General features: G+C 38.7%; 1 protein-coding gene across 2 annotated transcripts in view; it reads left to right on the top strand.

Moving 5' to 3' along the window:
- The window catches only part of NEBL (nebulette), a 363,997-nt gene that overhangs the window by 297,871 nt on the left and 38,613 nt on the right, over window positions 1-27,513 (top strand). The window contains exons 12-19 of one of the 2 annotated variants that reach the window (XM_065921074.1): window positions 1,973-2,083; window positions 4,774-4,884; window positions 7,477-7,587; window positions 14,508-14,618; window positions 14,786-14,896; window positions 19,542-19,646; window positions 22,096-22,188; window positions 24,986-25,078. The exons of the other annotated variant lie outside the window; for it this stretch is intronic. Coding sequence (XP_065777146.1) covers window positions 1,973-2,083; window positions 4,774-4,884; window positions 7,477-7,587; window positions 14,508-14,618; window positions 14,786-14,896; window positions 19,542-19,646; window positions 22,096-22,188; window positions 24,986-25,078 — 846 coding nt within the window. The remainder of the gene's footprint in view (window positions 1-1,972; window positions 2,084-4,773; window positions 4,885-7,476; window positions 7,588-14,507; window positions 14,619-14,785; window positions 14,897-19,541; window positions 19,647-22,095; window positions 22,189-24,985; window positions 25,079-27,513) is intronic. 2 annotated transcript variants of the gene reach the window in all.

Genomic DNA, 27,513 nt, shown 5'->3' with positions numbered 1-27,513 from the left:
CATCAGAAACTTTCAAGGAAGTTTCAAGGCATCAAGAGAAGAGATCAGTTATAAGTTTTTTTCCTACTTATCCATTTAATTATCTACTTAAGATAATGCTAGGTCCCATCCACATAGTCACCTGACACTGGTTCTAGTCTATCCCAGTGAGATTTCTTCTGTTGTTTTTGGGGGGGGGGCAGAGGGGTTGAGGGTGGGCAGAGGGGAATCAGACACCAGACACAGATGGTTTTGTCTACAGACACATCCAATTTCTGTGGGTACAACCAAGTTTTTACTTCAAAGGGACAGAAGTAGTGGGCAGTTACTATCAGCTGGTTACAACCACAGTGCTAGACTCCAGGCATGCTCAATGGGCAAATCTTTTCTAGTTTTTAAAAACAACATCAAAACAGGGTGACATGATAATTTATTTCTTCTTTTTATTTGGCTGCACTGCGTGGCTTGTGGGATCTTTGTTCTCTGACCAGGAATTGAGCCCCGGCCTTGGAAGTGGAAGCACTGAGTCCTAACCACTGGACCTCCAGGAAATTCCCAAGAAATGATAATTTCTAGACAGCAAAACCCTCCTAGGAATTTACTAATCATTACATGTGCTTTGTTGAAATGTTATGATACATCTTCTCAGACAAAGGGCATGCAGATTCCTGTGGCCTGTTGAATTTCAGAATTGTTTAATTTCTTCTTCAGGGGAGAGAGGAGAAAATAATTACTTGTATTTTTCATATCTTGTTATTTTCTTGAGCCAATAAAGGTGGAATTTGATCAAGAATGGTTCAGTGACTATTGAACCTGAATCAGTCAGTTCTTTTTAAGTGAATTGACAGAGCAGGTAAACTTGATCAAAATTCAAAAGCCCTATGAAAACTCACATTTAATGGGATGACTCACTGGAATATCTTTTGTTCTAGTCTCTTTGGGCTGCTCTAACAAAGTACCACAGACTGGGTAGCTTAAGCAATAGAGACTTATTTCTCATAGTTGAGGAGGCTGGAGGCCTGAGGTCAGGGTGCCAGCGTGCTGAATTCTGGGCTGCAGACTGCTGTCTTCTTGTGTCCTCACATGATGGAGAGCAGGGAGGGGAAGGAAGCAGGCTTGTTAGTGACTCTGAAGGACGTGAATCCCACTCACAGTCTCTCGTGTATGGTGGCCGTGTCTAATCCTCATCACGTCCTGAAGGCCCCACCTCCTAATGTCCTCATGTTGCGGGGAGGTAGGGGTTCAACATACGGGTTTTGGAGGGACATATTCAGTCCATAGCACCTTGTCTGCATTCTGAGAACAGTACATAAAGTACCGTATATATCCTCACGTCGCCTTCTGCTCTTTCATTGCTAGCTGCTGTGAGTGCCCATTCGTGTCCATCATTGCTAGCGCCAGATTTCAAATTGATTTCCCTCTGTCTTGTTGTCAGTGAACCACAGCCCAGATAAAGGTTTCTCCTTTCATGAGCCATTTGGGTTCTCTGGAAGTTTAAGACTATGTGAAGTTGTCAGGTAAATTTACCTGAGAGACACAGGTCTCAAAAATCGTGTTACTTTTCTGACGACAACAACATGAAGCAGGAGGTACTGGTGTCTCGGGATTGCCCTCATTCTCTCCTGGCCCTGCTGACTCCACTTCCCCGTACCTCTTCCTCAGTCACGGGAACACCCACGCTGAGGACGCCGGTACCATTCTGGTCTCACGGTTCCTTGGTTTTTTTCCTGTACTAGTTCACTTACTTTCTTCTCACCAAGAAAGCCTGGAATGTAAATGCATGATTAATATATCCTAATGTTGCATTTCTGTATTAGGAATGATGGTAGCATATGATCTGAGATATTATGTTAAGGTTGTTAGAAGGAAGACTCAGAGGTGATAGAATTGTATAAGAAAAACATCGATTTTGTTCCAGGAACACTTGTTCTGTTATCTTTTCAACAGTCACTGGTATTTTCTAAATTTAAAATTATGTGGTCTTACTTTACAGAAAGTTTACAGAGAGGATTTTGAGAAGGACATTAAAGGAAGGTCATCAATGGATTTAGACAAGACTCCAGAGTTTTTACATGTAAAGTACATCACCAACCTTCTGAAGGAGGTATGGTCCTACTCTTTACTCTCTAGTTCTGCGGAAGAAATTTAAAGAAATAACCCAGAAAATATGCACTAATCAATTCTCTACTAACTCTTTAATTCAGTGTTTGAGTTATTCATCCATTACCCTTTCATTCACATTGACCTTCACTAATACAGTTTTATGTTTTCATTAAAAACAGGAAAGTGTTAATATTTCCTGTTAATATTTCCAACATTAATATTAATGTTGAAGGACGAAATTACCCACATTTCCTTGAAAAACTTGAAAAATACTTTGATTTTATGTTTGGCTTGTAGCTTAGAAGCCCTATAACTAGTTTTATAGCTTTATAGCAGTTAGTTTTTTAAAAAAATATTTTCAGTGTGGATGAGGTTAGCTGGATTCTCTCAAATTTAGTTATTGTAAACCACATATTAGAATCAGTTTTTTCTGTAACTTCTCTGCAGCGTTCTTATGACATTTGATATCAGAAATGAGGTGATGTGTGAAGGTCTGGATAAATGGTACATTTATAAGTGGGTTGTGTTCTAAGTAGGGAAAAAATAATATATTTAGCACATACAGCATAAAAATTCATTTCCATTTTTCATTTTATACTCAGCAGCATTTCCCCCCAACCCTTAAACTGAGTGGTACATTTTGGCTCACAATATTATTAAATTTGTTGAACATTAAGGCCCTCAAATTCAACAATTAAAAATATCATGTTCACAGTTTAAAAGTTTTGTTTTTGTTTCTGCTTTTTTTTTTAATAGTTCCTAAGTAACTTGGAACTCTTTCAGTTCTTTGTTTAAATAGTTTCTCTTTACATTAAGAGAAAGCATCAGAGAACTCCATTTCATCCTAAATTTTGAGCGGAAGAAACTATCCCTGAAAGAAGTGTCTTAAACCAGTGGAACAGAGTATAATTGCCTGCATAGATGTTAATCATCGTGAACTTCTTTAATAACGAAACACCAACTGGCTTTAGCATTTAACTACTCGTAGAAATTTAATGTGATTCACTGTTGTAATGTATGCTGGGCTGAAGTAGGCATATCATGGAAGAGAATTCTTGCTACCCTATCTCTTCTCACTTCTAGCTCCTATAAAATTTTTTGAAGTTAAAGGGTGATCACGTGACAACTTCCTGCTATTATTGTCTTCTATTTAAATAATATGCGCTATTTACATGAATTTTTTAAAAGAGAGTCTTTTTATTATTTACATACAAATGAAAATGTGAGATCTATTTTGAGAATTGTAAATGACTTTAATATAGATACTATTGCCATTTTCTTTTATTTTTCTTTGTGAATGAATCTTATTTTAGACATTGATTCAGAATGTATGCATCAGTATAAGAAAAAAGCCCAAAGACTATGATTAAAAATCTTTTAATTAAGTTAGTGATACTGATATCTAATTTCAAAAAGAGACTCAGACTTAATGAAATTGCGACTTCGTTTTAAATGTGCAAGCATTTAGCTTCAAATTGTCTTTGCATTCTTTATGGTTTTTGCATTGCTGTTGTCATATAATGTATCTTTTTATGCTTAATTTGATTCCCTTAGTTGTCCTTGACACTGGTATAGCAAGTCTTTTTATTTTCATTTTGTTCCTGTGAAAATCAAGGCTCAGTTACTTAAAGTCCTCTTGAAGGTCATAAGACCAACAAGTGAAAGAATTCAGGTCATTTGACTCTAGAGCTCTTTCCAAAATTACATGCAGGTCATTACAATGTCTTGTAGGCTATTAGTTAAGCAGAGGACCAGCTAATTTAATTAAACTGGACAAAGAGAAAATAACATCAAATGAACCCCTAGAATTAACTAGAATATGATTTCTTATCCTTAAAGGAAGTCTCATCTTTCATCTGACAAGTTAGTCATAAAGGCAACTTAACTGAATTGGATTAAGATATACATTGTTTCCATAATTCAATCAGTAAGAAGACAAATTCATTAGCACAAACCAAAAAAACCATATTATATGTACAGATTAAAGACATTTGAATCTACTTAAAATATTATGTTAAAATGGGTGAAATTCAGACTATATATTATCAATTTGTAGGAAATTATTTGGTTTTACATATCTTTGAATAAAATGGAAACAAAAAATTGGCTAAATCAGTCCTTTTGATTTTTGTAATTTTTCACTCTTTTCCAATTATATTCTTTTAATGATTCATGTTTTATAGACAGCTTTCAAAGAAATACTTCAAGTAATTAGTAAGAAGCATGCATTCTTAAGACCTTCCTTACCGTTTAAAGGGAAGAGGGGTGGGATGGGAAGGGAGGTGGGGGGGAGATTCAAAAGAGAGGAGGTATATGTATACCTTTGGCTGATTCACGTTGAGGTTTGACAGAAAACAGCAAAATTCTGTAAAGCAACTATCCTTCAATAAAAAATAAATAAATTTTAAGAAAGGAAAGATATCTTTTAAAAATATGGCTCGAATATGGTGCCAAAACATGTGGGAAGACAGGATAAAAGAAAAAAGATTAATAGTATTGGAAACCACACAACCATGACTAAAAGAGAAAATGAAGTATCTGTAGGAAATAAAGAGCATGAATGCTTGGAAATCTGGTTCATTCCTTTCTAGAAATATTTTCTTTCTGTGGTCTCTGGAAACACATGTAAAACAGTATATAAATTAAAGAGTTTCCCAGTAAATTTCAAACAGTAATATTCTTGTTTCATAGAAAGAATATAAAAAGGATTTGGAAAATGAAATAAAAGGGAAAGGAATGGAGCTTAATTCCGAAGTACTTGATATTCAAAGAGCAAAACGAGCATCTGAAATGACTAGTGAGGTGAGTTCATTTATTTAACGATTGAGAATATATGAATTTTCAGCTGATTTCCTTGTCTGTAAGTCTTTCTCAGAGATTATACAGTTGACCTTTGGACAAAATGGACTTAAACTGTGCAGGTCCACTTATACATACTTTTCAATTGTAAATTCTTCAATCCTCCACAGTCCATGATTGGTTGAATCTGTGAATGCTGAGGAACCTCGGATGTGGAGGGCTGACGATAAGTAATAGGGGAATTAACCCTCTTGCTGTCTGTGTTAATTATATATAAATGTTCTGCAACTTTTATGTGTAAGATGGTAATAAGCATTATGTCCTAGTAATCTTTTTGCAACCAATGAATTTTTTTTTAAAAAAAAAAGGATGCTCACCATCTCCTGTCTATGTGGTATGAGAAGAATGGATATTTCCTTATTTCAGAAAAAATTCTATATACTTAACAAAAATAATTGAATAAGATTTAATGTCATCTTTTAAACTAGTGAAAGGCAGATTAGGAAGGTGGTCTGTTAGTAACTACAGTTTAAAAGTTCACATGCTCACTGGCTGTCCCAGTTCTTGGCTAGCTACTGAGTCCACTTAAACCTCTTTATAAAATGAAAGTGGCCATTACTCACTTTACATGAAATTTTTTAAGAATGAAGTGCCTCTGAAGTGCTGTAAATCCTTTAATCCTTGTGTTATCTCATTACTTTGCTAGCAAATAATGACACTGTCTTTGAGAAGAGTCTAGCTGACTTTAACAGTGAAGAAATTTAAGACTTTACCCACATATGTCGATAAACCATGGTAATGATAATGATGATCACAATGATGATGTTGATGTGACCGTATTAGTCAGGTTGCAAATGATCAAAACCCAAATCAAACCTGATTAAGAAACTATTTTGGTTAAGAACAGAGGAATCTGAGGATCACATTCAGGTTGGAATTTGAATACTGTCCCTTTCCCTTCATCTCTCTCTTCTGTTATCTTCACTCTTGCTTTCCTCTTGAGAGGCTGTTTCTATGTGATGGCATCTCTTCACGACAGTTATGTGTGACTCTTTGTGACCCCATGGACTATATAGTCTGTGGAATTCTTCAGGCCAGAATACTGGAGTGGGTAGCCTTTCCCTTCTCCAGGGGATCTTCCCAACCCAGAGATCGAACCCAGGTCCCCCGCATTGCAGGTGGATTCTTTACCAGCTGAGCCACAAGGGAAGCCCAAGAATACTGGAGTGGGTAGCCTATCCCTTCTGCAGTGGATCTTCCCGACCCAGGAGTTGAATCGGGGTCTCCTGCAGGCAGATATTTTAGCAACTGAGCTAGAAGGGAAGCCCCCTCTTCATGACAGGGTAACTCATCTCTGTGGCCACTAATCCCAGTAGGAAGTGAGCATCTGTTTGCTTACAATACGATTAAGGTCTAAGGATTGGGTCTTAATGAGCCACCTTCTGTCTTGCGCCCAGACTCAACCCAGTCATTCTCTCTGGAGTCAGAGGAATGTTGTGTGCTGATGATCTAGTATGGTTCTCAGGGTCACCATTGTTCAGCTCACTTTCTAGTAGTTTAACGGTGTTTTAAGTATAAAATAATCTAAATTGATATGTGTTTTTTAAAGATTTATATTCATCTTTGGCTTGCGTTTTTTACATAAATTAAAAGAAATATTAAAAGCATTTTAGTGAAATTGAAAGTATATGTAGAAAGAATCACACTCACCCCAGAACAACCCACCCAGAGTTGATGGATTAAGAGAGATTAGAGGTAATTCCTTAAGGGAAAATTGTGGAACTTTTTGCCAGAAGAGGCAGAAACAACACTGTCCACCATGATGTCTTTGAGGCTAACATTGTCACCACACTCATCTATAGCAGTAATTTTCTATAAATTTTTTTCTGTTGTGGGTGATATATCTAGTGACATTCAGAGTTCAATTTTGTAAGCTACTGATCAGTAATACTTGGGAAAGGTTTTTCAAGCTCTCAGTGGCAGAGTTCATCCAAAGAGAGTTGATGGCAAGACAGTGCCAGGATCACCAATAAACCAGGCCTTAGCATGTGGATTTAGGAGTAAAAAACTGGAAAAAAGCTATCAATTACTGAAAACGCACTCTGTTCTGGGCAGTAGGCCACTTGCAGTCTCAGCGATCCTCACAGTGATCCTGCACAGAGGAACTATAATCCTCATTTTGCAGATGAGTAAACCAGAAATGTGAAGAAATAGTCCCAGTATCACACACACGTGGCCACGAGTGCTCTGACCACAAAGTCAGTCTTCTTTCTAAAACATCCACTCAATTAAACTTGCCTTCCGATCCTTCTAGCCCCAAGACAGTTGGCAGTGAAGATTGTCACCTGGCAATTGCCTTTATATAGCAAAAATCTTGAGGGTGTATATACTTTTCTTCAGTGAGGATAGTGAATATAGTTCTAAGCAGTTCGGAAAATTTAGGTCTAGATGATCATTCATAGTACAAAGTAAGCTCTGTTTTCTTCTTTAAAAAAAAAAAGAAAGACATGTTTAGCTATTTTTGGTATCATTGAATACAGATATGTCTTTGTCTTCTCAGTGTCTGAGTATTGCAAAATGTTGCTTTTTTTATAGAAAGAATACAAGAAAGACCTGGAATCAGAAATTAAAGGGAAGGGAATGCTAGTTGGCACTGACAGCCTTGGAATTCAGCATGCCAAAAGAGCTTCCGAGATAGCCAGTGAGGTGAGTATTGAGAGCGAGTGATGTAGACCTGGAGGCTCCTGTTTTGGAACTTAACAAATCATAATAACAAACTGATTAATACATGGACTTTTTCAAAGCTCTCTGTGACTAGTTTAACAGTTTGAAACGGAAACCATTCACAATCATCATGCTTACTGGAAAAATTCACAGTTTCTGCTTTTCTCGTTAACTTTAAGTATGTCGAAGAAAACTTGGAGAAGGGCGTTTTAATAGAACACACAGACACAGACACGGATACACTTTTTAACTTTATCCCATAATAAAGTTTCATGTTAATTTTACTCTATGATTAATATCTTCATACCATTGTTTTTTTTTGAGGATGGATCATGTGCTACTTGGCACATTTCATTTGCAGCTAAGTGAGCAGAACTTGAAAATCACACATTGAGATTGTAACATGACAATGATGCTATTTTTGTTTTTTTGGTTACCGTGTTCTCAAAATATGCTCTGTTGACCTCAACAGTATGTCTGAAGTTTCTGTAGAATCAGCATTTTGTGTTGAAGTTCATTCATCTAAAACCATTTCTTCTTCATGTAATACATGAATGACAGGATGTTGAAGTTTTGTCTTAGATGCTATGAAGTGATAGATATAAAATAACAAAGTTGTAGGAGTCAGATCGTACATGTATTTTTCGAATGAAATAGCCCAGAATCAGTTCTACATCTCTTGAACTCCCCCCGAAATTTTGAAAATATAGAAGGGCCACTGGAGCAGAGAGTGTTTGGGAAGAGATGATTTAAAAGAAACATGTGTAAAGTGAAAGTTGGGGTGCAGGCTAAGGGGTGCAGCTCCCATACCTCAAGGCTGGGTGGGGTTGAGGCTCCAGTCGCACTACTCTGAGAGCTATCATGTGACATTTGCATTTCGGCAGAGCTGGCTTAGGACTGACTCCCACTCAGGGAATCTGGAGGCTGAGAAGTAACTGAATAACTACCAGGGGAGTTACTGCTGTGCTGAGATCTGTTTCCATCCCCAGGGTTAGATACTGGTCAGGGGAATGGAATGGTGATAACTTTGTTTCAGATACAGAAACTAGGGATGACCTAGAATTCTTGACCAAAAGAGATTCCATTTAGAAATGGTGGGAGGATGCATGCTGAACAGAGACTTGAAAACCTTCTGCCTCTAATTCTACCCCTAATTCTGTCATCCTCCTGAGAGATAGTCATTGTTAGGAATTTTCTGTAGAGTCTTCGAGATCTGTTTTTTTGTGTATATAGATTTCTATGCATTTGTGCACAAGGAACTGAAAAAAACCTTAAATATATATGATGTACTTTGGACTTGCTTTTCTCACTGAATATTATGGACTCTTTTCCATGTTCAGTTCAGTTCAGATCAGTCGCTCAGTCGTGTCCGACTCTTTGCGACCCCATGAACTGCAGCGTGCCAGGCCGTCCTGTCCATCACCAACTCCCAGAGTTTACTCAAACTTTTGTCCGTTTAGTCAGTGATACCATCTAACCATCTCATCCTCTGTCATCCCCTTCTCCTCCTGCCTTTAATCTTTCCCAGCATCAGGGTCTTTTCCAACGAGTCAGTTCTTCGCATCAGGTGGCCAAAGTATTGGAGTTTCAGCTTCAACATCAGCCCTTGCAAAGAATATTCAGGACTGATTTCCTTTAGGATAGACTGGTTGGATCTCCTTACAGTCCAAGGGACTCTCAAGAGTCTTCTCCAACACCACAGTTCAAAAGCATCAATTCTTCAGTGCTGAGTTTTCTTTACAGTCCAACTCTCACATCCATACATGACCATTGGAAAAACCATAGCCTCGACTAGATGAACCTTTGTTGGCAAAGTAATGTCTCTGCTTTTTAATATACTGTCTAGGTTGGTCATAACTTTTCTTCCAAGGAGCAAGCATGTTTTAATTTCCTGGCTGCAGTCACCATCTGCAGTGATTGTGAAGCCCTCCAAAATAAAGTCTGTCACTGTTTCCACTGTTTCCCCATCTATTTCCCATGAAGTGATGGGACCAGATTTTTAGTTTTCTGAAAGTTGAGTTTTAAGACAACTTTTTCACTCTCCTCTTTCACTTTCATCAAGAGGCTCTTTACTTCTTCACTTTCTGCCATAGGGTAGTGTCATCTGCATATCTGAGGTTTTTGATATTTCTCCCGTCAATCTTGATTCCAGCTTGGGCTTTATCCAGCCCAACATTTCTCATGATGTACTCTGCATATAAGTTAAATAAGCAGGGTGACAATATACAGCCTTGATGTACTCCTTTCCCCCATTTGGAACCAGTCTGTTATTCCATGTCTAATTCTCACTGTTGCTTCTTGACCTGCATACAGATTTCTCAGGAGGCAGGTCAGGTGGTCTGATACTCCTGTCTCTTTCAGAATTTTCCACAGTTTGTTGTGATCCACACAGTCAAAGGCTTTGGCATAGTCAGTAAAACAGAAGTAGATGTTTTTCTGGAACTCTCTTGCTTTTTCAGTGATCCAGTGGATGTTAGCAATTTGGTTCCTCTGCCTTTTCTAAATCCAGCTTGAGCATCTGGAAGTTCATGGTTCATATACTGTTGAAGCCTGGCTTGGAGAATTTGAGCATTGCTTTACTAGCGTGTGAGATGAGTTCAATTGTGCAGTAGTTTGAGCATTCTTTGGGGTTGTCTTTCTTAGGGATTGGAATGAAAACTGACCTTTTGCAGTCCTGTGGCCACTGCTGAGTTTTTCAAATTTGCTGGCATATTGAGTGCAGCAATCTTGTGGAGGTGCAGCCAGTCTAGAGCCTTTAAGGCTAGAATACAATGAGCAAGGGAAGAAGGGAACAGGGGTTTGAGAATGAGTGGGAGGGGGAGTATGGCACCACAACAGAGCAAGGAGTATGGTGCCCATACTGCAATGACTGGAAACCACTGGAGGGTTTTCAGTGGGAGAAATCAGAACACTTAACTCTTCAGGCCTTTCACAGGCCTTTCACAGCATCATCTTTCAGGATCTGAAATAGCTCAACTGGAATTCCATCACCTCCATTAGCTTTTTCCGTAGTGATACTTCCTAAGGCCCCCTTGACTTTGCATTCCTGGATGTCTGGCTCTAGGTGAGTGATCACACTGTTGTGATTATCTGGGTCGTGAAGATTTTTTTGGTATAGTTCTTCTGTGTATTCTTGCCACCTCTTCTTAATATCTTCTTTTCATGTTACTTCATGTAATTCTACCTCATTGTTATAGAAAAATTGTGTTCTGTAACATGGATATAAATATGCAACCATTTGCCTTTAATGTCCTATAGGCATTACCACATGTCAATGACACTTAAATATATTATAATAGGGACTTTACATAACATACTGAAAATTCTCATTTTTTTCCTTGGATCTGCTTCCTTCTTTCACCCCTACCTTTGCAAGTGGTATCAGTGAAATCCCAGAAGTTACTTTGATTCCTCTTGTCAGCAAGTTTTATTGACTCCACAACTATAATGATTTCCTAGGTCCATCTACCTCTCCCCACTTTTGTCCAAGCTACCATCTCTATCTCCTGGATCATTGCACCAGCTTCCTAACCAAGATTCTGCTTCCAACGTTGACCTCATTCTCTACCCAGAAGCCAGAACAATCCTTGAAGAGTTAAGTGTTCTGATTTCTCCCACTGAAAACCCTCCAGTGGTTTCCAGTCATTGCAGTATGGGCACCATACTCCTTGCTCTGTTGTGGTGCCATACTCCCCCTCCCACTCATTCTCAAACCCCTGTTCCCTTCTTCCCTTGCTCATTGTATTCTAGCCTTAAAGGCTCTAGACTGGCTGCACCTCCACAAGTTTTACGGTCTCTGTATAGCTCTATTGCTTCCTGAAAGCCCTTCCCCTTGTCTTTGCATGGCTGGCTCTTTCTTGCCCTTCCTTCTTAGATTTATTAGTACTTCCTTATGGTGGCCTCCTTGGGCTTCTGAGTAACTGACTATCTAGCAACTATCAAATCACTGCTTATATTTTCTGTTATTTTTGTTATTAAGAAGAGAGTGCAACATCCAGTGTTCTTTCAAGGTCCTGGATTGGACTATGGGGGCGAGATGGGGAATTTGGAGCTGGAGAAGAGTCTTCAAAACCATCCCCATGGGACTGAACTTGAAGCCAAAAGAAAGTGTACTTTCTCTGGAGAAAATAATGTGGAAAGAACAGAAATTTTGCATTTCACACTTTTACCTAAGAATCTTCTATGACATATTCCTTTTATGACAAGTTGGAGTGTTGCATGTTTCCTTAGAATGGTAATACATTAGTTTATTTCAGAGACAGACTGATTGAGATGTCTCTGTATACCCCGGGACTGTATTTAGTTGACACTTGAACAACACAGGCCATTAATTCCTGTACAATTTCACGGTCTGCTCGGTATATCCATGGTTTCTCCACACCCACAGGTTGAAACAACCACAGACCATGTAGTGCTGTGGTAGTTACTATTGAAAAATATAACCATACAAGTGAAGCCGCACAGTTCAAACCCATGTTTTTCAAGACTCAGACTCACTAGAAAAATGGTGCATTTTGGTTATTGAGAACCTACAGGAAAAACAGGCCTTGAAGAGTCAGCTGTACTGTGGCCCAGGCCAATTCTGGTGATGCTGTGTCTTTGTCATCCAGAGTCTCATTTGCATGTAATTATAGCTATGTTGCATTTTGCTCCAGTGACAGGTTCTCAAGTCCTTTTCAACCAGACTTCAGGACTTTGCTATAGTTCAACGTTTGTTTTTTCAAGTAAAGTGAATGTGCTATATTGTTACACAGATGACCTCTCGCAGTTCAACTTTCCTGGTACCAGTGGGCTTGACCATGTGACTTTCATTAACAAATCAGACTCAGGCTCTTGGAACATAGATGTCATCATGTTTTCCTTTTAAGTTTTTCTAAGTTGTAAAATATTTTATTATGCATCAATATTAGCGGATGTGACTAGAGTCCATGTAGTCTATTTATGTGCTTTTGAATGCTTTTAGATTTGGAAATTCATATTGGAAATATTAAATGACATATTTCTACCATAGAATTTTGGTGGTAATCTATGATCAATACCTCAGTTTCTACATATATTGTCTTTCAAATGAAGTGTTTTGCTTTGGGGTCTTAGCTAAAAACAGAACTTTTTATAGGCATAGTGATAATTCAATATTGTTAGTTTGAAAGTTAAACATTTTTACTTGAGTGTTTAACTTTATTATTATTTCACTTCAGGAAAGTGAAACTGAGACTGTAAGTCAGTGAAAATAGTCAGATTTATGGGTAGCAGATAGTAAATAGCATTTCTCTAGATTGAAATTTTTGTTTACGACTTCTCTAAATTTACAACATCACAAATAAGCAAAGCAAAATTTACTTTATAGCGTGGAATCACAAATCTTGAGTATGTCAGCATAATAGGAAATAATTGTTTTTGAAGAAATTTAATAGGATATAGTCAGTAGTTGCCTTTTAATGTAATTTTCATTGAAGAATAACATACATACAGAAAAATGCTCAATTATAGGAATAAGAATAATCAGTAACTTTAAAATGTGACAGGAGTATCTTAAGACAGTTGTGTGTGTGTAATCATGACATTTTATAGGTAACAGATAACCCAGCTCAAAAAAGCAGATAATTTTTATTGTTTTTGTAACCCACCAGTAGAGGAATTCTTGGGCATTGCTTAGTCTAGGACTTACACAGTGTGATTCTGTTTTAGTTTCTGACTTTCTCTTCTCAGGCAGGCTTTCTTCTCCCATTTGCAAGGAGGCGCATGGCAGCTCCCAGGGCTGCAAACTTCTCCATTCATGTCCAGAAGGAAAGAAAAGTTTCTTGATGTATTGTGTGGAAAGAGAAACGTTCCTTTCCTTAAATTGTACCAATCGTGAAGGGCCAGGGGTGGGGTATAACGATATTCTTTAAGCCCAGTAGGGTCCTTGCACTGGGGCCAGTCTCAGCGAAGTTGGAGGGCTTAGAACAGGAAGCAGCAAGTTGTTTAGTGACAAATCAAGGAGCTAATGAAGGAAAAACAGGAGTGAGATTCCAGGAGGCAACCAGCAATTATTCACTACAGAATGAGATACAACAATTTTTTAAAATCAATACATATTTAATTAAATGTTTTCAAGGTATAACATTTTGTCAACTAGTCAATAGCAATGTAACACATGTATTATAAAGTTACATATATATTATCTTCCACAAGAGATGTAATTATACTTTAATATATTCTATTTAATATGGATTGGGGCTTCTGCCAGTAAAGATGAGAAGAATACACCAATGGCCATACCAAAGCACGTGAAAGGATGCTCAGCATCATTACCATCAGTGAAATGCAAAAGAAAGCCATAGTGATGTATTACTTCACACCCACTAACAGGCTAGGATAAAAAAAAACACAGATTATAACAAGTGTTAGTGAGGTTGTAGAGAAGTTGGAACCCTTCTTGTGTATTGTTGTTAGGATTGTAAGACGGAATACTCACTTTGGAAAACAGTTTGGCAGTTCCTCAAAAGGCTAAACAGAGTTACCATATGACCCAGCAATTTCACTTCTAGGTTATATACTCAAGAGAAATGAAAACTTATGAGATGTGACATTTTTATACTCACATTTTATTGATATTCATTGAATTATATATTAACCAATATTTTATCAGTTTATTGGAATATAAATATTTTCTTTCACCTCCCTCTGTTTTCTTTCTTAAGTCAGATTAGTAGAAAAAAAGCTGCCTGAGTCCTTGTGGTCACTCCAAGTTGTGTTCTGCCACAAATTAAGTCTTTGTCGTTTCCTAGAAAAGAAGAAGTGAATTTAGGTCCAGTTTATTTCTAAAACCCATGATCTTGACATAAAAAATGACATCAAGTTTTTCAATGCAGATTTTCAAATTATTGTAAGGCCCTAATTTCAGGTTTTATTTTATGCAGAAAGATTATAAAAGAGATCTGGAGACTGAAATTAGAGGGAAAGGCATGCAGGTGAGCACAGACACTCTCGATATCCAGAGAGCCAAGAAAGCATCTGAAATGGCCAGCCAGGTAAGAAACTAATGGGACACAAAGTTTAAAACAAACACATCAAATTGTATACAGAAGAGATATAAATGGTGTTTCCACATGTGTGACATTGAGATTCAAACATGTAACTATCTGCATTGCTGTGGAAAGCCATGCAAAGCTCTGAAGATTGTTTTCTGTTCTTTTAGAAAGAATATAAGAAAGACTTAGAAAATGAAATTAAAGGGAAAGGAATGCACGTGAGCATGGATATCCCGGATATGCTTCGAGCCAAGAGGGCATCTGAAATCTATAGCCAGGTTGGTAGAGAAGGAAGATGCTCAGGATAATATATTCTAATATCCCATCACCTTCAGCTCTGTGTGTCTCTGAGATTTGTTGTGTCTTTTTGAGGGCTTTCTATTCAAATTCAATGCACTCTATGATAAAGTAACCACTGACCAGACTTGATTATCTCAATAATGAAAGGGACAACTGCTGTAGATTCAGCTCAACCAACATTATTGAGCATCAGAGCACCCCTATTAGGTGCCTCTGTTTTGAGTCCGAGGACATTTTGACCTTTTTATTTCCATTTTTTTATTCCATTGTGAACTTGGCTCTAATGCTTATCCTGAAAAAAAATACAAAGAATTTTCTTTTATTTACTTCATCTTGCATATTTTAATTTAAATAAACAACTTAAACTAAGAATAAGTTAAACTGTACAAGGTATAAGGTGAAATTGCAAATTAACCAAAATTTAATGTAAGATCCAGTTTTGTTGATAAAATTTATTTGCCAAGTATATCTGTGACAAATCTGCCAGAAAACTGGATATAAGAGAAATAATGACCACAAAAGAAAGTATATAATGGAAGAAAAAGGTTATTGATAAAATCTGATTTGGGCAAAGTTATTCATCAGTGAATAATTTATTTGCTTTAATGTTTGATATAAAAAGAATGAATCCCAAAGGAAAAGTAGTATAGGGGAATGAAAAAAAAATGAGGCAATGAAGAAATTGAATTTGGCTGATGGGGTTTATGTTGCAATAATTTTTAAGAAAATTTGACCAAATTTGTCAAAATTCTGACTAACAAGCAAGGAATTGAAACATCCACTGGTTCAAAATGAGAGTGTCACAGAATTCAGGTTTAGGGGCTAGTCACGCAAGGATTCAGTATTGAGAGACAAGTGGCGAGTAAAAGGAAAGATAGCTTTACTGAGGAGGTCAGCAATCCTGGGGAGAAGGTGGACTCATGTTCCAAAGAACCAGCTATCTCCTGCTATCAGGAGCAGGAGTTTTTAAAAGGGAGCTTTTGGGGTGTATAGGCAAAGGGAGTTGGTGATGGACAGGGAAGCCTGGCGTGCTGCAGTCCATGGGGTTGAACTGAAGCAAAGGGAGGGGGGCTGTGAGCAGAGAAGAAGAGTCAGTTCTGACAGTTGTCTTGAAATTGATCATGTGGTGGTCTGGTCAGTGTCATCTTGATTGTTTTAAGTGCAGTTAATGTTCAGTTTCAAGATTGGTTTTTTCCCATTTCCTTGAATCCATTTCTCAAAATTGTGGCAGCTTATGTCATGGCTATAGTCTGTTTCATCATGTAGTTTTAACTTCTTCCATCTGGAGATTTCAGCATTTGCAAAACAGGTCAAAGGATATGGCTGAAAATATTCTCTATAGCTCTTGAGGAAGAACTAAAGGTCCTTGACTTTGTTTAATGACTACATTTTATTTGGTCTTGTTTCATTGCTTTCCTTTGTTTCCATATTTCTAAATTCTCTGATTAAATTTATTCTCTGAAGTTTTTCTATAGATAAGAGGCAGGAGTTGGGGGTAATGGGGGAGTGGAGTCTCTCCTGGGAAGTCCCCATGGGGTCCTGCTCCATTTCAAGGGTACCGTGATGCCAGAATTAAGCATTTATCAAAGGAGCTGCCTGCTTCTCAGCCTTCTTCAGTGACAGAGCAGTTGGGATGGTCCTGAAGTGTGTTCATCTGTCCTCAGTGTCTCATGATGGCACACAAACTTGGAGAGGTTGACATTAGTTATATCAGGTAAACTAAAAATCATTAATTCTTAAAATGGGCATATTGCCATTTGATTCAGTGGAGAAAGGTTGGCAAACTCATTCATGCATTCAGCAGATACTTCTTGAGCACCCATTTACCTGCAAAAGTAGACATGGATTTTTGCCTTTAGGGAACTACTGAGTAATCTAATTATCAAATAATCATGCATATATAATATGACAAATTATATGTCCTACTAGAAAGTAAAGATAACAAGAGTAAACCCTTCCCATAGGAAGTGGTGCCTGAGTTGTTAGAATTCCTGCTTTAATTTAACAGTGTTGATTTTTTGAGTGTGATATGAGGGTACATCTGATTTTAAAGAACTTTAGTTATTTGAGATACAAGGAGATACTTAAAAGGGTTTAATGATGCTGTGGTGCATTTCACTGTGAACAATATTCTCCTTCCCTTACAAGCAGCAGTATGGCATGCAGTTACCTTCACTGACTTTGGACCCAGAGTGGCTGGGCTTAAATCCTTGTTCTGACACTTCGCTAGTGCCTCAGTTTTCCCAAGAGTGGATAATAATAATACCTGCTTGTGGGATTATCTTTCTCTGATCTTCTAGGAGGTATCTATCATTCAGCAGGTAGCCATTCTGGACTCGAACCTTGTTGCCTTGCCTTCCCTGTCCTGCTGTCCAAAGACTGGGGCTGGAAGCTTCTCCTGTGACTCGCTAGGGCCTTCATTAGCACTGCTTCCTGCTTCCTTTTTACTCCACTGCTGGAGTTGCTTTCCTGTTTCTCCACTGCTAGAAAGCCTTCCTTGCCCTGCCCTCAGGTCTTAGGCAGCACCAAGCCTCCGAGGAGCTCCAGGATTGTATTTCACAAGGGAAAAGGCTGGAGGCTTAGGTGTGGGGCCAAGAGCTACAAAGGGTGCAGCCTTGCAGGCCGGAGCCTGTCCCTCCGCTTTGGCCTCCAGACACTCTGTTCCCCACCCCAACCCTAGGACCCCACAACACTGCCTGCCCTCGGCTCACCATGGCTTCCTCACACCCTTCCCTCCCCTTGTTATTGACAACCTTCCCCAAGTTTTGGAACCCAAAACCCCTGAGCCCCTGCACTCCCCCAACCCTTGCCTCTGGTGTGAGCTGAAGCTGCAATACCAGACCACACCTGACCTGCCTCCTGAGAAATCTGTATGCAGGTCAAGAAGCAACAGTTAGAACTGGACATGGAACAACAAACTGGTTCCAAATAAGAAAAGGAGTACATCAAGGCTGTATATTGTCACCCTGCTTATTTAACTTATATGCAGAGCGCATCATGAGAAATGCTGGGCTGGATGAAGCACATATTGCCAGGAGAAATATCAGTAACCCAAATATGCAGCTGACACCACCCTTATGGCAGAAAATGAAGAGGAACTAAAAAGCCTCTTGATGAAAGTGAAAGAAGAGAGTGAAAAAGTTGGCTTAAAGCTCAACATTCAGAAAACTAAGGTCATGGCATTGGTCCCATCACTTCATGGCAGAGAGATGGGGAAACAGTGGAAACAGTGACAGGCTTTATTTTTGGGGGCTCCACAATCGCTGCAGATGGTGACTGCAGTCATGAAATTAAAAGACACTTGCTCCTTGGAAGAAAAGCTATGACCAACCTAGACAGTATATTAAAAAGCAGAGACATTAGTTTGTCAGCAAAGATTCGTCTAGTCAGCGCTATGGTTTTTCTAGTATGGATGTGATAGTTGGACTGTAAAGAAAGCTGAGCATTGAAGAGTTGATACCTTTGAACTGTGGTGTTGGAGAAGACCCTTGAAAGTTGCTTGGACTACAAGGAGGTCCAACCAGTCCATCCTAAAGGAGATCAGTCCTGGGTGTTCATTGGAAGGACTGATGTTGGAGCTGAAACTCCAATACTTTGGCCACCTGATGTGAAGAGCTGACTCACTGGAAAAGACTCTGATGCTGGGAAAGATTGAAGGCAGGAGGAGAAGGGGATGACAGAGGATGAGATGATTGGATGGCATCACCAACTCAATAGACAGGAGTTTGAGTAAACTCTGAGAGTTGGTGATAGGGACGCCTGGCGTGCTGCAGTCCATGGGGTTGCCAAGAGTTGGACACGACTGAGCGACTGAACTGAACTACTATGTAAATGCTGGCCCTAGTAGAAGGTATTGCCTAGGATATATCTGAGCTCATAATAGTACATTTAGTAGCAAAAGGAAAATTGAGATTTTTATCTCTAGTACAAATACTAGTACCTTTTCCTTAGTCAAGTGTATCTTTATCTGAAGTAGGAAGCAAAGTATAAATCTAGAAGCATGAAGACAAGTAAGCAAAGAGAGTCAGGTTACTGGTAGGAGTTATAAGGGCTATTTTGAACAGGAACTGGAACTTCTCATGAGAGAGTAGCTTCTAGGCTTAGGACTTCCATAGAGGCCAGGCTGTCCCAGAGTGTTTGAATAGTCTTGGGTGGGAACCATTGCCTGAGAGAAGGTGAATGTGTTTTCCTAGACTGTTTGCTTACTCTGTTTGCATATGCTGTTTATTTTTACTGTTGCATAAATACATCATAGAGTCTGACAAGACTGAGAGGTGAGCACACACACAAACACATCAACAGCTGGTTTGAATCCTAAGGTATGTGGGCTTCCCTGAGGACTCAGCAGGTAAAGAATCCGCCTGCAATGCGGGAGACCTGGGTTCGATCCCTGGGTTGGGAAGATGCCCTGGAGAAGGGAAAGTCTACCCACTCCAATGTTCTGGCCTGGAGAATTCCATGGACTGTATAGTCCATGGGGTCACAAAGAGTCAGACATAGCTGAGCGACTTTCACTTTCAGGCATAGCAGAGTTGGAAAAAGTAGTACCGTTTTCTCTTTGTCTCTGTTTGTCTTGAATACGGCACACCGAGTTTCAGATTCACATTCACTTTATATTTTTAGAAAAAGTATAAAGATGAGGCAGAGAAGATGCTTTCTAGCTATTCCACTGTGGCAGATACTCCTGAAATTCAGAGAATTAAGACAACTCAACAAAACATTAGTGCGGTGAGTAGCCATTGTCTCTTTCCAGTTGTCACCTTGAAATGATGTTTTGAAAGGGGGCCTTTGTTCCTCAGTCTGATTTTTTTGCTACCTTGCTTGAATTTTCAGTCAAATGCATATCTTTCCTTCTTTAAAATCATAAGAACACCAAATGTTCTTACAACTTATAATTGATCATGATTATTTTAGAATTACAGATTCAAATTTCCTTTTTAGGTACAAGTAACAGCTACTTTTTTTTTCTTTTTCTTTTTTTAAATATTTCATTTATTTATTTATTAATTTATTTTATTAGTTGGAGGCTAATTACTTCACAACATTTCAGTGGGTTTTGTCATACATTGATATGAATCAGCCATAGAGTTACACGTATTCCCCATCCCGATCCCCCCTCCCACCTCCCTCTCCACCCGACTCCTCAGGGTCTTCCCAGTGCACCAGGCCCGAGCACTTGTCTCATGCATCCCACCTGGGCTGGTGATCTGTTTCACCAACAGCTACTTTTAGCTGAATTTTAAAATTTCATTCGGGAAAGAGATCTTACACACATATTTTACTTTGAAGTTAAAAATAGTCATATGAAGTGATTGCCTTCCTGGTCATTGATTAATTGCATTGATAATATATCTAGGGATTTACTAGGTTGTAAGCAATTCCTAAGGGCTTCCCTGGTGGCTCAGTGGTAAAGAACCAGCCTGCCAATTCAGGAGATGTGGGTTCAATCCATGGGTCAGGAAAATCCCCTGGAGAAGGAAATAGCAACCCACTCCAGTGTTCTTGCCTGGGAAATCCCATGGACAGAAGAAACTGGTACGCTACAGTCTATGGGGTCGCAGAAGAGTTAGACAGCACTTAGGAGAAGGCAATGGCACCCCACTCCAGGACTCTTGCCCGGAAAATCCCACGGACGGAGGAGCCTGGTAGGCTGCAGGCCATGGGGTCGCTAAGAGTCGGACATGACTGACATTCACTTTCATTTTTCACTTTCATGCACTGGAGAAGGAAATGGCAACCCACTCCAGTGTTCTTGCCTGGAGAATCCCAGGGATGGGGGAGCCTGGTGGGCTGCCATCTGTGGGGTCACACAGAGTCGGACACAACTGAAGTGACTTAGCAGCAGTAGTGACTAAACAACAATCAATTCCTAAACTTTCATATTTTTGTTCTGAGGAATAGGAATTTTATCAGCACCATTGATTAAGATAGTGGGCTTATATGTAATAACCCATGTAATAAGTGGGTTATATGAACTTGAATTCTAAAACAAAAATTGATGGTACAGCCAATATTTTAATGTAGAATTAACTTAGTGGTTAAGTAAATGTTATTAAAAATATAAATTTTATTATTTCTGAAAATTTCTGGAATATTTTCTACTTTCTAATAAATTGGAGAACTCTTAACTCTGCAGGTTTGCTGTTCAGGGTACCTCTAGGGTCTTCACAGCAGGCCTGTGCCAAGAGATGTAGAAATCTTGCTGAAAGAGAGGATGAGGGAGAAGAGTTGTGTGGCCCTTACCACCTGTGATTCCAGATTTCTAGCTTTTGCAGGGGAACATCTCATATGTCCTGCTCTCCTGACCCTCACTGGGACCTACTGGTTAACAAATATCAGGAGAGTGAACCCAAAGTCGGTGCTCTGGGATGACCTAGAGGGATAGTGTAGGGAGGGTAGTAGGAGGGGGGTTCAAGAGGGAGGGGCCATATGTATACCTATGGCCAACTCATATTGCTGTGTGGCAGAAACCATCACAATACTGTAAAGAAATTATCCTCCAATTTAAAAATAAATTAATTAAAAAAGAGAGGGAGTAGTTCTGGCCTCAAATGACTTCCATATAATTAGTCTGTTTTTCTGTAGGACACTTTGTTTTTTCTTCTCCTTTGTGGTTGAAAGGGGTGGGTGTTGGTAGTGATGGAGAGATGTGGGAAGGTTTAAGGAATAATTGGAAGATAAGGAAAACAGGCTGACGTAGTGTCGATGATGATGGTAAAGCTAATATTTTCTTTGTAGAGAACAAGACTGTCTTTGCTCTGACATGAAGAAGAGCAGTTTCTTGAAACTTCATGCTATTTTTGATTTAAACGATAACTGCTTAGTAAGGATATTTATAATATCCTTTAATTTTTCTCAGCAGTACATGTGACATACGTTTGTATTTGAAGAAGAAAATTTCTATTCTTAGAGCAAGTAATCGGCAGCCATGTAAGGTATCAGGTATACCCTAGAACAGGTAGTAGAGGTTTACTTGTAAGACTGTGAAATACAAAACCAAAGTTCTGCATTGTTTTCCATGATGGATTATTTAATTGATTAATGTAACATTGGTTCTCATAAATAGAAGCTATATTCACATTATTTTAAAACCTGAGAAATTTTCCTTTATAAGAATAAGATCTAGGACTTGAATTCTAATAAGCTTAGTTATTCTTTTCCTTTTCTCATAATAAAGGTATTTTATAAGAAAGAAGTAGGAGCTGGCACACCAGTAAAAGATACTCCTGAGATTGAACGAGTGAAGAAAAATCAGCAGAACATTAGTTCAGTAAGTTCTCTATGGCATTAATTATCCTTTCCAAAAGCAAACAAGCTAGATAAATGTTTTTAGTTCTTTACAAAACTAGCTGCCTTTTTCTTTTTTTCTTTGCTTTGTTGAAACACTGTTTCATCAAATATCAAAGACTTAACTTTCAGAAGGAAACTGTAGCCTTGTTCCCCTTGAACCTAAAGCAGTATTTCATCTTGATATATATATATCATAGTGCATAAGAGATAGATCACTTTAATAGTACAGTAATGAAATCTAGGATTAGTTTTCATCCTTTTGAACAGAATTTTAGCTATATTACATTTTTCAGAGAAAGGATACTTTTCAATACCTCCTCACAACTTGGAGGAAAGAAATTTTATCCTGATAGAATGATTAAAGGCACTAGAACATTTATTTGGTGGCTCAAGAGAAGGTTTCAAAGGCCCCATTTACCTTCTACTTCTTTGAGCTTCCAGCAAAGAAAAGCACACACCTTCATTATAATTTGTAAAACAAATTTACCACCTCCCTCCCCAGTGCCCTTTGAACTTGGGGGAAGGGTAGAGGAGGTGTTTAATGTTGTGGATTAAAAACTTCTTCACTCAGTGCTTGACATTTGCAGTGGATCATTGCTACCCTTACCAATAGGTGTATTTGATAATAGTTATTATACAGTCATCCCATGGTGTCCACAGGTGTCCCCCTCCCCCAACACACACACACATAGTCATTTACACATACACCAACATCAGCAGATGCCCACGTCCCTCACTGTTGGGCCTCCACATCCTTAGGTTCCACATCGAGGATGTGGGGAGCTTGCTATTTAGTTTCTTGCTGAGGGTTCTTTCCTTACATCCCCACCCTGACCTTCCTCTTGACCTTCACCCTTGGAGGCAGAGTTTCTTTAAGTCGTCCAAGTTGAACTGCCTTGATTAAATGCCTTTGTCAGGAACTCCGATGGTTACCTGGCATCCTAGGATATGTGTGCACTGGCATTTGTGGAGACAGAGTAGGAAAGGTAAGGTCGAGCTGTAGTAAACAGACTTACAGAAAATGAACTTACAGAAAAACTGTAGAATGCACGTGCACTAGAATCTCTGTACAGTGAAGGAGTCTGATTTCCTGTAGAAAGCGCAAGGAAGTGGAGCTGACGGGGACAGTGCTGACCCGCCGCGGTAGAGTCTGTGTCAGGCAGCGCTGAGGCTGGTAGAGAAGTTAGTTCAGCTGAGAAATGTAAAGTGGTTGTTTCCTTCGCTTCCAAATGACAACATTTGAAATGTACCCATCAATGTACTGGGGTATAATGTTATAAATGTTCTGTACTGAACAATTCTATTGCATACAGCGAAATGACTGTGCCATTTTGATTAGTTTGGAGTCGTATGAAAAACAAAAATGGTCATCTTTAATCGTGTTTAGCATCTCACCCTAGGAAAATCACACAGTCTATCATTTCTTCTCCTGGCATCCCCCTGCCTCATCTAGCAAACAATAAACGCCTAGTTCTGTATCTCTATGAGCCGGGGCCATAAACTCCTGCTTAGTATTCAAATGGAAAGTTGCCCTTTCAGGATTAGCAGGATCTGTCAAACCAAGATAGGATTCTCTAACATTTAAAGATCTCGACATTTTCCACCTCCAGATGATGAGCCTTTTGAGTATTAGCTTTCTCTCTTAAGAACTATTTTGGAATCTTACTCAGAGATAGTCTGTCTCAGTGTACTCTTAACTGTTTTGGATCTGGCCTAATATTGGCGGTGTTACTCATATCACAAGTGAAACGTACAGATACTAAAACATAGATGATAGCAAAGATATTTAGGTACTGTTTCTTCATGACTCTCAGGATGAATTTCAACCTTAATCATTTTAAACATTACCAAGTAATTTCTAAAACGTATTTTGCATAGATCTAAGTCTTCGCTAAATTTCAACATATGCCACTGAAGTCTAGCTGATGTGTCCATATTTATATATATGTGTGTGTGTGTGTGTGTGTTATCTCAATTCCAATCTTCCATGCATTTTAGACATATTAAAATACCATTTAATATGATAGCATCACTAATCATTGTATAAGTTTAAAGGGCTTGTCCTGGGCATAACTGTGTGCTGGTTTTATCATTTATCTGATTGATCTTTCTCTAAGTAGACTTGACGGAGGAGCTTTTGACTGTTGTGAATGCCAGGATATAGGCGGGCTTTACATAACATGATTGCATGGAAGAAGACACTTCCTGACTTTCTGCTACTGGACCTTCTGTAGTGGTCAGCACGCAATGGCCTCTGCTTGTAGTATATTTCCTTCCACCTTCCTCTTTCTCTTCTTTTATTTTTTTTCTTATTGTAGATTATTTGTGTACTCTCAGTCAGATAAGCAGTGTTTCCAAGACTGAGTAGCTAACTCAGTTTGACTCTTGCCTTTAAAGACATGGTGAGTACACAAATAATAAATAGAAACTGCTTTTATTATAGAAAAATAATGAATTATTATATTAAGATAATTTCTAAAATTTTTGGTGCATCTGCCTGATGATAAAATTTATATTTATAAGCAGTATATGCTTATTTTAGTTAAAAAAAACCTCGCCAGTGATGGATAGGTGAATAGATATGGGTTTGTTTGTACTTTAAGATAAAGGAATCCTGAAAGCCCTGGATGAAATAAAAATGTGTGTTCTCTTGAAGGAAAATTAATGTTGGAATTAAAAAATAGGGTATGTAATAGTTAAAAATGAAGAATTCTTAACTATTTTTTAAAACTTATGTTGAATAAGACTCACATTTTTTTAAAAAATAAATCATGCAGGTAAAATACAAAGAAGAGGTGAAACATGCAACAGCCATTTCAGATCCACCAGAACTCAAGAGAGTTAAAGAAAACCAGAAGAACATCAGCAATGTGTGATCACATTTCTTTAAGTATTGTTTTCTGTGGGCATGACACTTGCACAGTAGAATGAATTAGAATGAATACCATTGTAGGAAGGCCAGTTCATGAAAGGTGGAGATAATTTCACACATCTTTGTGTTGGGCTAGCATTGCACCAAGCATGTGCATTTGCTTACTAAAGAATGTGGTGTTGAATGCCTACTCTGTTCTTGTTCTTGGGGGCATTCAAAGATGAGTGAGATACACCTTAAGGTTAGAGAGTGTGTGTATTCTCAAGGTCTCTAGGAGAAACAGTTGTGGGGATAAATAAAGATTGTGCATCAAGTGCTCTAAAATAATTAATATTTGTTGAGTGCTTACTACCTTTTTGGGGTTCTTTACATGCAATATCTCATTTAATGTTAAATAATAACTCTGTTTTCAAAGTGCTGGGGAAATGCAGAGAAGGAAGGCTATGTCAGTGAGAAAGAGGAAAACCTTTGGGAAAAGAGTAACACTTGAGCTAGATCTTGAAGAATTAATAAAAGTTTAGGATGGATTTCATGAGGAAGAGCCCTCCTGGCAGTGCAAACTGAATGTGTTCATGATCTGAGATCTGTTCAAAGAGGGAAAAGTTCAGTGTGATGAATCCTTGAGGTGGAAGATGGCAGGAGAAAGATGGTGGAGAGAGAAAGCATGATTCAGGCCCCGAGGAGGCTGCCAGCAATGCCAGTGTCCCTGGTTCAGATGGCCTGCTGATGCTCAGGCCTTGACTTATGAGTTAAATTGCTTTAATGTCTTCCTTTTTTTAAAAAGTTAATGTTTATAGGAGTAAAGTTGATTTACAATGTTGTGTTACTTTCTGCTATACAACAAAGTATATCAGTTATACATATATCCACTCTTCTTCAGATTCTTTCCCCGTATAGGTCCTTACAGAGAATAGAGTCAAGTTCCCTGTGCTATACAGTAGGTGCCTATTAGTTATCTATTTTATATATGGTAGTATGTATATATATTTCATATATAGTAGTATGTATATGCTAATCGTAAGCTCTCAATTTATCCCTCCCCCCACCGTTGGGGAAGGGATAACCATAAGTTTGTTTCCTACATCTGTGATTCTGTTTCTCTTTTGTAAATAGCTTCATTGGTGACATTTTTTAGATTCCACTTATAAGTGATATCATATATTTGTCTTGCTCCAACTTGCTTCACTCAGTGTGACCTAGAGATTGCCATAACATGTCCCTTTTTGTAAAAGAAGGGTTACACAGGAAGCCCAGCTCAATGATGAGCTAGACGTGTGGGGTGAGGGTTGGGAGGGAGGCTGGAGAGGGAGGGGAATGTTACATATAGATGGTACATACTGTTGCAGAGCAGAAACCAGCACAACCTGTAAAGCAATTATCCTCCAAAAATAAAATAAGAGTTTATTAGTTTTCAATTTATCATGGAAACATAACACCCCCTTAAAATAACTATTTGAAAATAATGAGTTGATTTAATAAAAAAATACTAGAAGTCACAGCTCAAGTGATACCTTGCATGGCATATGGTAAGTAGTGTATACATGATTGAAGTTCAAATAACTCTGGAGTGGAGAACAATGTGGGCTCTGGACTGTTGATTTGATCCTAGCTCCAGACCCTACTTGCTGTATATCCTTCATAAGCCACCAGTCTCTCCAAGCCTCATTCTCCTCATCTTTAAAACAGGGACTAGAATATTAAGTGAGATATTGCCTGTAAAACTCTCAGCATGTTTGTGAGTGGATGAATGCAATACATGAAGTGTCTCCATATCAAATTTATGTCCCCAAACTTACATTCACTAGAAATCGGCTGCAACAATTTCTCTACATCAGTGATGCTGTTCAACAAATGTTTATCCTCTGAACTCTACCCAGAGTCATCTTTCTTTGTATCCTGACATCAACAAAGATTACTTTGGGCCTTTCCTCACTTTAGGCAATTATCTGACACAGAATCTGCCTAAACTCTCCGACTGCATACCATGGTACAGAGAAAGAAATCGCACTGGCAAGAGCCTGACCCTTTGTCATTTATTTTCCAGGCTTATCAGATATCTGTTCACTTGCACATGCACTGCTGAGGGTGTACATCTCAAGTCCATTTTATCTGCAGGCCTTGTGATGTCTTGCAAAAAAAGAAACAATTCCCTGACACCAAGTTTAAGCTCCAAAAAGTCCTTAAGACTGTCCTTGTGGAGTTCTTCATAATGCAATTTTAACCTCTAGTTTTCCTTTTACCTGTCAGAAATTTATTTGGTGGATGTGCTATCTCCCTGTGTTGGATCCTCATTTTATTTCCTGGAATGTTGTGGAATTACTGGGAAAGCTGACCACAAATGTTGGACTCTGATGCCCTATTCTTGCAGTAGGTCAGAAGTATCTCCATGATGGGACTTCCCTGGTGGTCCAGTGGCTAAGGCTCCACCTTCCC

The sequence above is a fragment of the Muntiacus reevesi genome, chromosome 2 (genome assembly GCF_963930625.1).
Source record: "Muntiacus reevesi chromosome 2, mMunRee1.1, whole genome shotgun sequence".
Classification (NCBI taxonomy): Eukaryota; Metazoa; Chordata; class Mammalia; order Artiodactyla; family Cervidae; genus Muntiacus; species Muntiacus reevesi.
The sequence above is the reverse complement of the archived record's forward strand: the minus strand, read 5'-3'. Positions and strand labels throughout refer to the sequence as shown.